Source organism: Cryptotermes secundus, unplaced genomic scaffold, assembly GCF_002891405.2.
Source record: "Cryptotermes secundus unplaced genomic scaffold, Csec_1.0 scaffold528, whole genome shotgun sequence".
NCBI lineage: Eukaryota > Metazoa > Arthropoda > Insecta > Blattodea > Kalotermitidae > Cryptotermes > Cryptotermes secundus.
This window is the reverse complement of record NW_019724748.1, coordinates 1401097-1414542: the sequence shown is the minus strand read 5'-3', so window position 1 is coordinate 1414542 and position 13446 is coordinate 1401097. Positions and strand designations below refer to the sequence as shown.

At 38.4% G+C, this 13446-nt stretch overlaps 1 protein-coding gene across 5 annotated transcripts in view; it reads right to left on the bottom strand.

The window, feature by feature from the left end:
• The window catches only part of LOC111862876 (helicase domino), a 201996-nt gene that overhangs the window by 56891 nt on the left and 131659 nt on the right, over nucleotides 1-13446 (bottom strand). For all 5 annotated transcript variants that reach the window (XM_023848643.2, XM_023848647.2, XM_023848644.2 and 2 more), the window contains 2 exons: nucleotides 9361-9532; nucleotides 6588-6826 (listed from right to left, as the gene is read on the bottom strand). In XM_023848643.2, coding sequence (XP_023704411.1) covers nucleotides 6588-6826; nucleotides 9361-9532 — 411 coding nt within the window. The remainder of the gene's footprint in view (nucleotides 1-6587; nucleotides 6827-9360; nucleotides 9533-13446) is intronic.

Genomic DNA, 13446 nt, shown 5'->3' with positions numbered 1-13446 from the left:
CAGTTCTCTTCGATTGCTTCTTCTTGTCACTCACTGAACCTGTGGCCCGCCACTTTTTCAGAAGCCTGTTTACACACGACTTTGTGGGAACTGGCGAGTCAGGATATTTCTGACGAAACCTACGTGCGAATTTTCTGTAAATGTTTTTCCTTGCAATAGTTTCGACAATAAACACACGCTGTTTAATAGTGAACTTCATTTCCACCGTCTGTCGACAGCTGTAAACATTCCACTCCACTTCCACAGCAAGACAAAGACTGACTGTTTAATGCAACCTCGGGTTCCGATTATGCAACCATCGGCGTAGGAGCACTGCAGTCGCGGGGAGGAGTTGCATCCGTTCTGCGGTGGTATGACTCACGGCAAATTGCAGCCGCGGCGCGCACTTGATTGTACGCACTGTATTTCCTAGGTATGACTTAATTAAAGAATACATTACACCATTTACACCATAATATTCCATTTTGGCCAACAAGATATCATGTAAGATTTGAGGCTTTCACGGCGGTGACTATGAAGAATGCAGTCTTCTGGGATATCATGGTTCACACAGTCATGAGCCATGCATTGGCACTGGCTCCGGTATGACATCACTGGCTTCCAGCCCCTTGATCGAGGTCTTTAAACTTACCCCCCACCCCCTCCCCATGTGGGACTGGGTCATGTGGTGTTGCCCTCTCCCCTCCCTTCTACCCTGGGAGCCTTGCTTGGAAGTTAATGCGAGTTCAGAAGTACAGTACTGGTTATGGATCCATAGGGTGCTCTCAGTGCTGAGCCAGCTAGTAAGTGATTGTCAAATTTCCATCTGGCAGGGAGTCTAAATTTAGTCTCGGTGTGTGGGAACTGGTTCGCGGCTGGCGAGATCGCTCGCGGTCGCCCGTCGTCGGGGTTGTGCACGCTGGCGACTCGCACCAGTTTGGGTTAAACTTGTGTTGTATATACATTTTGTATTTGTTTTTGACTCAGCCTTTGGCCAGGTGACTTGCACCGGTTGGAGTTAAACTTGTGTCTGTAATATATATATATTGTGTATTTGCTTTGATTCAGCCTGGCCAGGCTAGAAAAGCAGTAGCTGAATTTATTAAATTTTGTTATATGTTTTTAGTTGATGCCCATCATTGTAACTAGACTTGCCCCGCTGCTAGCTTGGATCCCTTATTCTAACATAGGGAGCGTGTGAGCACAGCACGAGAGCAGTATGACAGAGCACTGTTTCCCCTACCCCCGATTGAGGAAGGGTAGATAGAGCCGAAAGGTGCCAGAGAGTGATGGCACAGTCAAAAGCATTTTCCAGGTCAAAAAATATACCTCCACTTATTCTTCTATTATTTAAGGCCATCAATATATCATGTATCAATACATAAGCTGCATTTTCAGTTGATACTTTTTCTAAATCCAAACTGACTATTTGAGAAGATATTATTATTAGAAAAGTGATCCATTAATCTCTTATATATATGACTTTTTAGAAGACCTTAGAAAAGGATGGTAACAAGGAGATTGGCCTAAAATTTAATGCATTACGTTTGTCACCATTCTTGTGTACAGGAATTATAATAGAATATTTCAATCTAGTTGGAAATACTCTTGCAGATAATGATTTGTTTATAATGTAACATAAGGGAGAGGTGATAAAGGTGCACTAATTTTCATTAGCTTCAAGGATACTTCATCATAAACACCTGAATTTTTCCAAGGAAGATTTTTTATGGTTTTTTTCAATTTCTCCTGAAGAAGTATTATAACGAACAGTGTTACTGTATTGAAGATTAAAAGTCTGGGATAAGTTAAATGGCAAGTATGTAGAGGGATAAGTTAAATGGCGAGTATGAAGTGGGATAAGTTAAATGGCGAGTATGAAGTGGGATAAGTTAAATGGCGAGTATGCAGTGGGATAAGTTAAATGGCGAGTATGTAGAGGGATAAGTTAAATGGCGAGTATGTAGTGCTATTGATGTTAATTCTATTTTTATCCTTAATTTTACTGGAGATACTTTCAGATATTTTTAAAAAGTGATTATTGAATTTCTCTGCATTAATTTTTAAGGAATAATATTCACAATTGTTATCTGTATTACGTTTATCATATTTGTTATTACCTCCCATTCCACTCTTTATGACATTCCATGTTGTCTTAATTTTATTCTGTGCCTGGGTAATTTTATTATTATAGTGTAACCTTTTTGCTTCCTTTATTACTTTCAATAAGATTTTGCTATATGTTAGATAATGACTTGTTAATTTGTCATTACTAGACCTGGTTAACAAATAGAGATCCTTTTTCCTTTTGCAAGAATTTATAATACCTTTGGTTATCCATTGGTTTGTTAACGTTCTTTCACAAACTTTTATTTTAGGGAAACGTGAACAAAAAATCTGAAGGTATGTATTCAACAAAGAGTTAAAAATACCATCCACATGTGTGTAGCCAAACATGTTATGCCAGAGATCGTCACTCAGTTTATCTAAGAATTCCATTATTGCATATGAGTCAACTTTCCTTATAGTTCTGATTTTATAATTTGATCTTTTATAATTTATATTTTGCAAGCATATTTCTAACATCTGGGCATCATGATCCAATAAGCCATTTGATAATCAGAAGGTTACAAAGTTAACAAATTTGGTTGTATCAAGAAAAATACTGTCAATTGTAGAACTTGAATTGTCTGTAATTGTAGTAGGAAAATGAATTAAACTTACAAGATTAAACGAGTTTGGTATGTTATTTAATTCTTGTTCTCTTTAGATTCCTTTAGGTAGTTTCTATTTATATCACCACAGATTATTAAATGAATATCTGGTTTGTAAACTTTTTAAGGATATTTTTAAGCCATTTAAAAAGATCTGAAAATATCCACCAGGTGATCTATAAAAAGTAATAATACTTTAGACAGTAATTTTAATTTTACAGCACAAGCTTCCAACTCCTTATCTTAACAAAATCTTTCTATATTTATTGTCGAAAAAGGAAATTGTTTGTGAATAAACATACAACCCCCCCCCCCTTATTTAAAAATTGTCTGCAAAATTCAGCGCCGAGGCTATCCTCATCCAGTGAAGTAAGCTGAATTTGCATTAAATTTAAATGATATTCAGATATACATAAGATATCAGGTAAATCGGGATACAATGAAGCAATTAATTCCTCAGTTTTAGATCCCAGGCCACAAACGTTTTGATGATAAATTTTCAGTTTGTTTTTTACGATTATCACTAACCACTGAAGAATTTGATGTATTTACTTCCATAAAAAATCCTCATTTCTGGTAGGAGGCCTTCTTTTCCTTCTTTTACTATGTTCACCTTCTTGATCAAGGATTGTTTCTACTGCCTTTCTTTGTTTGCTGATGTCATTTCCCTCTATAATATTTCTGAGCAGACCCACTGTCTGGTCACAATCACAATCACCCAAGTTCTCATTTTCACTACTTTTTCTTTTCCTTCTTTTCAATCTTCCAGTTGAGATTCCTTGGCTTCTGTGACTTTGTTATCTCTTCCCTGTACTTGGCAAGGTTCATTCAAATTATACAACCCTGGGCAATAATGTCTCCCTTGTCGTTAGTTGAGAGTTCCAATATCTGGTTTAATATCATCTCTTTCACTCTATTTTTACCAATTACATTGAGATGAAGCCCATGCCTGGTATAATATGATCTATCCAATTCAATTTCCAGTATTTTCCCATTACTCTCTAACTTCATTATTTTATGCATTTTCCTATTGAATACTTCTATTTCTTCACTAATACATGAGGAGTCCATTAAGTCACACCTGTGAGGGGCAGTAATTAATATAAAATTCGTATTCTTTTTCCTATTTGTAAACTCTTTAAAGTGACTAAGTCCATTCATTGTTTCATTATTTGCATCATTTGAGCCTAACCCATAGTATAACCATATCATCCCAATTAGGGAGTTAACTTCCTGTTTGCACAGTTGCACAATATTTTGTAATCTTGCTCCTGGCATTAGCATGCCTGTAACCTCAAATTTCTTGTCCACTTGGTTCAATAATTCAGACGCATGTCCTTTTATGTGACTCCCCCATTAGTATGATTTTATTTTTCCCTAATTCCTTTTTATTTCTAGCTATCGGTTTATTATTTATTTCTTCTAACTGCTTCTGTTGATCACAGTCGCTGGCTATTTCGCTGAGTACTGCAAACTGGTTTATATTTGTAGTTATTTGTTGTGGTTTACCTGAATCATTCCTCATGTAATTTTTCCATTTCTTGTTGTCTTACTGTCTGCCATTCATTACTTCTTATATTCCCATTCATGTTATGCTGATCAGCATTCGTATGATCTCGAGTCGTACTTACGTTAGCATAACATGGTATCAGGTCCGTATCTTTCTTTAATAATTTTATTATCTTGTTAGCCAAGCTAAGTTCATTATGAAGTCTTCCTACTTCTCTTCTGAGATTGAAGCACTGTACGAGGGGGGACCCAAAAATAACCGGAATTTATTTTTGTTATTTTTTATTTTTGCATTTTTATTGAACTGTATATTAGACCCCTTCAAAGTATTGTCCATGTGCATTAATGCACTTGTCCCAACGCTTTTGCCACTGCTCAAAACAGTGCTGGAATTCTTGAGGCTGGATACTGTTCAAAGCCTTTAGCGTGTTTTCTTTGACTTCATCCACATGACGGAATCACTTTCCTTTCAGACTTCTCTTCATCCGTGGAAACAAAAAAAGACCGATGGAGCCAGGTCGGGTGAGTAAGGTGGATGAGGCACAATCACCATGTTGTTGCTTGTCAAAAACTGTCGGACTGTCAAAGCTGGATGGGCTGGAGCATTGTCGTGGTGAAGCAACCAGTTCCCATTTCTCCACATTTCGGACCGTTTTCGTCGCACACTCTCTCGTAATCTTCGTAACACATCCAGGTAAAAATGTTGGTTCACTGTTTGTCCTGGCGGAATGAACTCTTTGTGGACAATGCCATTCACATCAAAAAAACAAATCAACATTGTTTTCACATTGGATCGCACTTGACACGCTTTCTTTGGTCGTGGTGAAGTTGGAGTTTTCCACTGGCTTGATGATTGCTTTGATTTTGGATCATACCCGTAGCACCAAGACTCATCGCCAGTCACAATTCTTTTAAGAAATTCTGGATCGTNTCGTAGACCTGTGATTTCCCCAAAGCATCATCATTAAAGGCTTGCCGAAGCATCCCAACAGTCTCGGCTGCAGTTTTCCCTAACAGAAAGCAAAATTTCACGCACACTCTTTGTTCCTTCTGGTCGGCCATCTCACTAATCGCCAAAGGGTTGAAACAGGAACACACACAACAGAGCACCACAGACAAACCACTTAACTCAGACTGACGCCAGCTCACTAACAGTCGCGGGAGACCCCCAGCTAACACCACCTAGCAGCACAACTCGTAACTACAAAGCATGCGCGCGCAACAGGTCGGTTCCGGTTATTTTTGGGTCCCCCCTCGTATACAATTCTTGTTCGTATTCCACTTGCCCGTTGAAACATTATTTTCAAGCAACTGTCATACACAGCTACACCACTCTCCACCACATTGCACTTGCAATCAAGAACAACACAATTATGGATATAAATAACTTTCTTCCAGTATTCCTTGTTGGCTAATTTACATTCTGAATCCAATGAACCATATTGTATAAACTGGTGCATGAGCATGAACAGCACGACACTAGCGTTCAGGAAGAGTAAGAACTAATCTCCATGATCTACCGTGTTACCATGTTACAAAGCACTGCTCACTGCATGGCTGAATAATTAATACTATATCAAATACCAGATCATTTCATGTGTCACCTTGTAAGAAACAGGACAAGACAAAAATATAAAAGTGATAATCAATTTCAATCTGATTACCAATAACTAATGTTCCAGCGGCATATTTCTACAACATTCTTATAATGATAGTTTATTATTCTCATGTAAACTGAAGACATGACTTGAATTAGATAACACTGTGAGAGTTCGAGGTAAGGCATATGAATTTTCTGCTGTCTTTAAAATATCTGATCTTTTAGTAAAAAGTATATTCTTTAAGATACACTAATTCCTGCTATGTGCTTCATGCTGGTTTCTTCCTTATTTTACCATTCAACCAAAGGATGGAGGCAACATGCTCCTCCGAAACACTGGTTGACTTTCACTGGACTACACAACGTTACATGAGATAGAACCCTTCACTTTTCTGTTTGCATATTTCTGTGGTAACATACAGTTTTTACTGACGAAAGCCATGAACAGATTAACTGTTGAGATATAGTGGAAGATGGTTATTTCTCTCATCATCATAAACTCCAAATTAAGTCCAGATATGGAGTTTCTGCAGTTCTAGGCAAGACAGAATGGAATGGGATGACAAACTAATCAACTCTACAGAAAAGAGCACCTTCTGAGAAGCTAACATTTGCTCAGCCAGTCTTTTATTGAGGTTGTTTACTGTGTACACAATCATGTACAAGGGTTTTAAGATCAAATTAAAAAATATATTTCTTGTAACACGTGAAGGAATATGCAAGTGAAAAGAGACATCAGATTCTTGACAGAAACTGGCTAAATAATGATAATTTTTAACTATCACCTGAAGTAGTGCCCAATCTTCATGTATGACCCATTCAGGCATATTCTCAGGTTCTGGCATGGGTTTAGCAGTGGCTGAAGGTTTCAACCCCGGCAAAGTTGATGTAGAACGCATAATACCACGGCATCGCTGCAGCTTCATATCTCGGCGCATCTTTGCTAATGCTGGTGATGGACGATCAAATAATGAACGAGGTGCAAACAAAGATTCCTCTTTCCGCATCTTCATAGGCCGACGACCTGTGTACAAAACTAGTCAGTATCATTACTACATTTGCAATGAGTCCTTAGCACCATCAAAACACATTTGGACATTAATTTTGGTATAATACACAAACAGAATAATTTATATGAAGCTTCTGCAAGCTACATCCTATTAATTTGCATGGTATGAGACTCTTGCCACGTTCAGCAGAAAAAATAATTGGAGTGAATGTGCCACGTTAAAATTAATGTAACTGTGTACAGCTCTGAAGGAAAGTTTTGACGTAAACAACAACATCCAGAAAAATATTTTATTTATTTATGCTATGTTTACCAGTGCTTTCAATAGCATCAGCAAAGATCTGAATAATGAATTGGAAAGGATACGGGAGGAAGCAGTCATGGCCTAATTTGGGTTCTTGCAAGTCTTGAACACAGAACATCTGGATCTGAAGCAAGCATGGTAACCACTTGAGCAAGACCTCTGGTTTGGGGGAATGTGATGTAACATTAAGTATATGCACGCATTTTCTTCAGATGATGTCAATGATTAATGATCTCCAAGGCAATGGAGACTGAACATGTTAGCAGTAAAATCTAATTAATTATGAATAGTAATGAGATGTGAATAGCAACTTGTTTCTCAACTTGTATGTAGATATTTTTCTTAATAACTGAACTATCAGTCAAAGCTCAATCTGTATACCCGCATCTCCAATGACTGGTTCTGTTCCCTAAATTCCTCAGGCATATTTCCTAAGAAATGAAAAATTATTTCACTGAAAGAAAACATCAGTTCCTTAGCAGATTTCACAATATGATGGTACATAATAGGGGGCATGTGGTAACGTAGTTGGTTAAGGGGCTATGCTACAAGCCGAAAGGTCATGGATTCAAGTCCCAATGAGGTCACTGGGATTCACTCAGCCTCTAACAGAAATGAGTACCAGGAATTAATTAAATAATTTTTCTGGGCAGTAAAGCATGGCTGGCGCCTAAGGCTGACAACCTTACCACCATCTGTGAGTCGATTGTCTAGATAATGTGGGACCCTCAACCTCTCACAACCCTATGGGCCTTCACGGCCTTGTACAGGGATAGCTTTACTTTTTACTTTTACATGAAGGCACATAATGCATCAGTCATGTGGTACACTGCAGAAATTATTCGGGTACAGTATACTTGTGCCACTGCCAAAACCATTCCAGCCCTTCTACCATGGATCAGCATCAACATTTTTCTTACTTTAATATAACATGCCAGAGCCAGAATAGCTCAGCCGACATAGTGACATGCTATGGGCTAAATTAGGGTTCAATTCCTGGCAGGGGCAAGATTGTTTTTTTCTATTCCAGCATCCAGACTGGCTAGGGGGTCTACCCAGCACCATATCCAATGTGTACTAGGGGCTGTTTCCCCAGGAATAAAGAGGCAGGGGCATGAAGTTCACCACTCACCTCGACCTAGTACTGGGGTCAAGAACAGTGAAACCCTACTTTCATTCCCCCATACATCTTCATGGCTTAGGGCTCAATGAATTAACACAGAGACAACTTCACCTTTTTCATATAACTGGCCCAATTCAGGAAGATTCTTCTCAAACAAGCATTGATCAGAAAAGGAATAATTTTTAGAAAATTAGGTAAACTTTATGTTGTTAACAGACTAAATGATGGCTGAAAGATATATGCAGGGCAGAAGAAAAGGGAAGATATGGCTACTAGTTTTATGGACATTATAAATAAAAAGGCACAATTTAAAGTTGCATTAAAAAGATGCTTAAATACACACTTTTTTAAACTAATGATGAATATTTTATGTATACACATGATTTATAATCTATGGCAAGGCCTCTATTTTATATCAGTTCTTTTATAACAACATATTTTTACACTCATCTTATGTTTTGTATGTTTATATATTTTAAGACTTATTCGATATTCTAGTCACCTAACACATTCTCAATCTACAGAATATATGTACCTCTTTTGTCTTCTCGTCTTCTGTCCAAAAACATAAAAAGTAGAGTATACAAAACTATAATTTTGCCTGTGGTTCTGGATGGTTGTGAAACTTGGTCTCTGACATTAAGGGAGGAACACAGACTGAGGGTGTTTGAGAACAGGGTGTTGAGAAGAATATTTGGACCGAAGAGAGATGAAGTGAGAGGAGGTTGGAGAAAACTGCATAATGAGGAGCTTCATAACTTGTAGTCTTCTCCAAGTATAATTAGAATGATCAAGTCAATGAGGATGAGGTGGGCAGGGCATGTAGCATGAATGGGGGAGATAAGGAATGTGTATAGGATATTGCTGGGAAAGCTAGAAGGAAAGAGACCACTGGGAAGACCAAGGTGTAGGTGGGTGGACAATATTAGAATTGATTTTAGAGAGATAGGATGGGATGGTATTGATTGGATTGATCTGGCTCAGGATAGGGACCAGTGAACATGGTAATGAACCTTCAGGTTCCATAAAATGCTGGGATATTCTTTAGTAGCTGCAGAAATGGCGGCTCTTCCAGAAGGGCTCAGCTCCATGAGTGAGTAAGTAAGTAATATGCACAATTACCTTCTCTTTCTGTAGCTGGAACTGCATCCATTCGGATCCGTTTGTGTTCCTTCTTCATATACACAACTGGAAGCTGTGACTCGGACATGATTGTCTGTTCATATAGGAAGCCCATTGCGTGGTCAATATATACATCATTATCATCTTGTGGAGGAGTTGGTGGACACCACATCTATAAACATGTGCAACCAATTATGATCTATTTTATGTCAACAAAAATAACAATAAAATAAATGACTGTACAATATGTAGGGGAAATACTCACAGATTCACTGGTTATGACCAACAGGCATTTCATCGATGTCTTTTTACAAAATTTATAGGCAGGCCTTAACTGGTCACACAGCTCAGTTCCATGATAATTACGGTCTCTAATAAAGTCGTTAAAACATAAATCTCATCTCTATAAATTCCTATACAGATTTTAATGTGCCCTTTCCAGCAAACAAACAGAACCACAATTAGAAATTTATAATAGAGCTGAAGAGATGAAAACATGCAGATAGCATGGGTGAAGGCTGACAACTGAAGACAGGATGGGATCATAAAGCTATAGGTTGAAAGGTAACATGATGAAGATGGTGCTAGATAAAAGTTTTGAGGCAAGTACCAGCATCAAGATTTCTAGGCCATTATGAGAGAAAGGATCAATAAGGTGAGAAAAAAAAAAGTATTTAACAGTGGGGTTTCAAATGCAGAGGTTACATGGTGGCAGAGCATTTTTTTTATATATCTAATTCATCTATTTAATAATGCTGTATCTTAGACCTCACAGCATCATATGTTAGGACAATAAGTGAACAACCACTTGGAAAGGGTGAAAAAGGAAGTGGTTATGGCCAAATTAAAGGTACTGTCCCATCATCTAGCTGCAGGGACTGAACACACTGCAAACACAAAAACAAAACAAAACTCATTAGGATAGCCAAAATTATGGCTGAAATTCAAGCTGTCCAGATCAAATACAGACAAACAAAACAAACTCTGTGGTTTTAGTCTGCAAGCAAGCTATACCGACTGAGGGACTGCCACTTGTCGGCAAAGTTATTTTAATGCTAGTGGGGTGGCACTAAGTCCCTTGTACTGCGGCCACTTCTGGCCTATTGTACCAGCCCCAGATGATAGGTGAGGGTGATGGTGAAGCAATTCGTGGAATGAAGATTGGCAGGGGAAACTGAAGTACTCGGAAGAAACCTGCCCCAGCGCCACTTTGTCTACCACAAATACCACTTGACCAGACCCGGGTGGCCGCAGTGGGAACAAACCAGCAGACAGGAAGGGAATCTTTACAAATGAATCCCACTTCTACTACACACGTGACAAATTAGTTTGTAAGGTGGCCATAATATGACCCTAATGCTGTCAGGACAAAACTCTTCTGCTATGCGGAAGCAAATCAGATTTTGCTAATTCATTTGCTGTTAATATAACAAAAAGGCAGTCTGTGTCATGCAGAAGTAACACCATGTGAAATAAGGTTGTGTGGTATACCCTCTGAGATACAGGATCTGTAATGTATCAGAAAAGGTTGATATCATAGAACAGTGCATGTAAACCAATTTCTGCTTCAAACTGAGAAGAACTGCCATAGATACCTATAAGATATCAGAATGTGCTTCAAGACAAGGAGTAATGAACAGAATTCAAACCTGATCAGTTTTCCAAGTTTAGTAATGAAATGACCTCAGCATGCAATGCAGAGCAACCAGGGTTTCCATCCAAAAGCAAATCAGATGAAACTGTGATGACACAAATCAGGGATATTGTTTACAAAAACAGACTAGCTAACTATCTCTGACCTGGTCAATAAGGTGGGAAGCTTGTTTTGATATCAAAACATTCAGACACATGACCTGAATATATGACAGACTGTTGCAAAATGTACATGTCTGCTGACATGAAAAAAAAAACAGCTCTTTCTAGACACTCCAGTTTTAATCACATACAATTACCTAAGTACCTAGCAAACAATGCTGTATTTGGTGTCTATGAGTTCAGCAGTCTTGAGAGAATGTGCTGCCCATGGTAGCAACATGATGAGAGAGCAGTGATCAAAATGGCATGCTCAACATAGCTGAAAATATTTTACCAGTCTGATAGTGTCATCACAATTCATTGTGGATTACAAGTAAAATTTTCCTGAAGGAAAGCACAAAGCAGGTCTGCAATAAACAGATCAGTTGACAAGTGTGAAATGACTGGGAATGTGAGCAACAATTTGAAGTCTGCCAGAACACCAGAAAACATTCACTGTCTTGAACACGGTCCTACGAAATCTGTAAAACATCTTACTCAGAAACTCAACCTAGGAGCATCATTAACATACACAATAATTCCAGATGTGAAACTGCTCCTGTGCAAAATTCAGCAAGCCCTTCATAAGGCCAACAATACTAGGAGAGTTGACTTATGTGGTGACAATGTGTTTGGAGGACAATACCGTGAAGTATACAGCTTAGTGATGAGGCCCATTTACATTTCAATGGCTATGTGAACAAGCAAATTGAGCATGTGGCCCAGTGAACACCCACATAACATAAGAGAGATACCACTACACACACAAAATTGCAGCGTGGTGTGCCCTGTCAATAAGTGGTATTGCTGGCCAAATTTTTGTAATGCTGGTAAAGTGACTGTTTACCAGCTGGATGGCCGAGGGGTCAGCATTCCTGCCCTGGCAGAAGCAAAATTTTTCTACTCTCCATGCCATCCAGACTGGTTATGGAACCCACCCAAACTATCCAGAGGGTACAAGTTGCTGTTTGCCCAGAGGAAAAGTGGCCAGGACATGAAACTGACCACTCACCTCCAACTAGTGCCACAGTCAAGACTATGTGGATCTATACATCCACTCCCCCATACATCTTCATGATATAATGCTTAATTAGTTAAGCACGGGAACAAATTCTCCTTTTAGTGAGACTACTGATCCTTATGTTTCTGTCCTCCAAGAATAATTTCTTCTGCTTCTCCAAGCAGTGAGAAGTAATTTTCAGAGAACATTTTTTTCAAACGTCTGGGGATCAGCTACGCACTGCAAATGCAGTGTTGGATGTGCTTCAGAAGCATTCTGATAATAGAGTGCTGCCTAATCATTTTCTTGAATAGTATGGGCATGAGTAGTCCTGGCCACCATACTCTCCAGATCTTCATCCATGCAATTATTTCTTTCAAGGTCTTTTGAAAGAAAGAGTTTATGAAAACAATTCACTCAAAACTGAAGAAATGAAATGATAGATTCTGGCAGCAGTGATCAGCACCAGTGAATAAACCAAAATTTCTGAAGCAGGCTGCAGTTGGTCATCAATGCTGATGGTGCATATACTGAAAATGTTTACATGCCTGTCCATCTCCAAGGCTATTGAACTCATAGATGCCAAATACAGTGATGTTTGCTATGTAATTTAGTTAAATATATGCCATTAAAACTGGATGATCTTTTTAGAAAGATCCTGTAGAACTACTTCACTGGGTGCCAGAATCTTCAGGAAACCTTTCACCTGGATACGTGGATCTATGAGCAGAACAGATGCAAATGTCCATGAGAACAAAAGCTGTTAATATGTTGCGGATTTCTTTAGGTTAGTTCAGAGCATTCTGAAAGACAATCCAAAAATTCTCCACCACAAGACACATGCTCCCTCTGCTTTGTCTATGCACGAATTTCTGGCTAAAAACATGAGTATCATGCCACCCCCACTAATCAGGATACTAGTAAAAGGGGAATTCCAAAGAATATTCTATCAGACTTTAGAATAAAAGAACTAAGGACATGACATGAAACCATAATAGATCAGCTGGGTAATAACTACAATGGTGACTAAGCATATTTCCTAAATTTTCTGTTTATAGGTATCATTTACAAACACATTTCAGAATAGTTCATGCATGCAAAGGACTTTTAGTGATCTAAATAGAAAATGAATTATAATTTTTGCTTCAATTTTATGGAATATTAAAATTAACAGTAAAGATATGGGTGGGAGGGTGTTAATATGTACAAACATTTCACAGGAATGCACTGCCTCCATTTTCAGGGAAGAAGCACAAACTGAACATACAAAAGGATCATATGGATATAGGGGA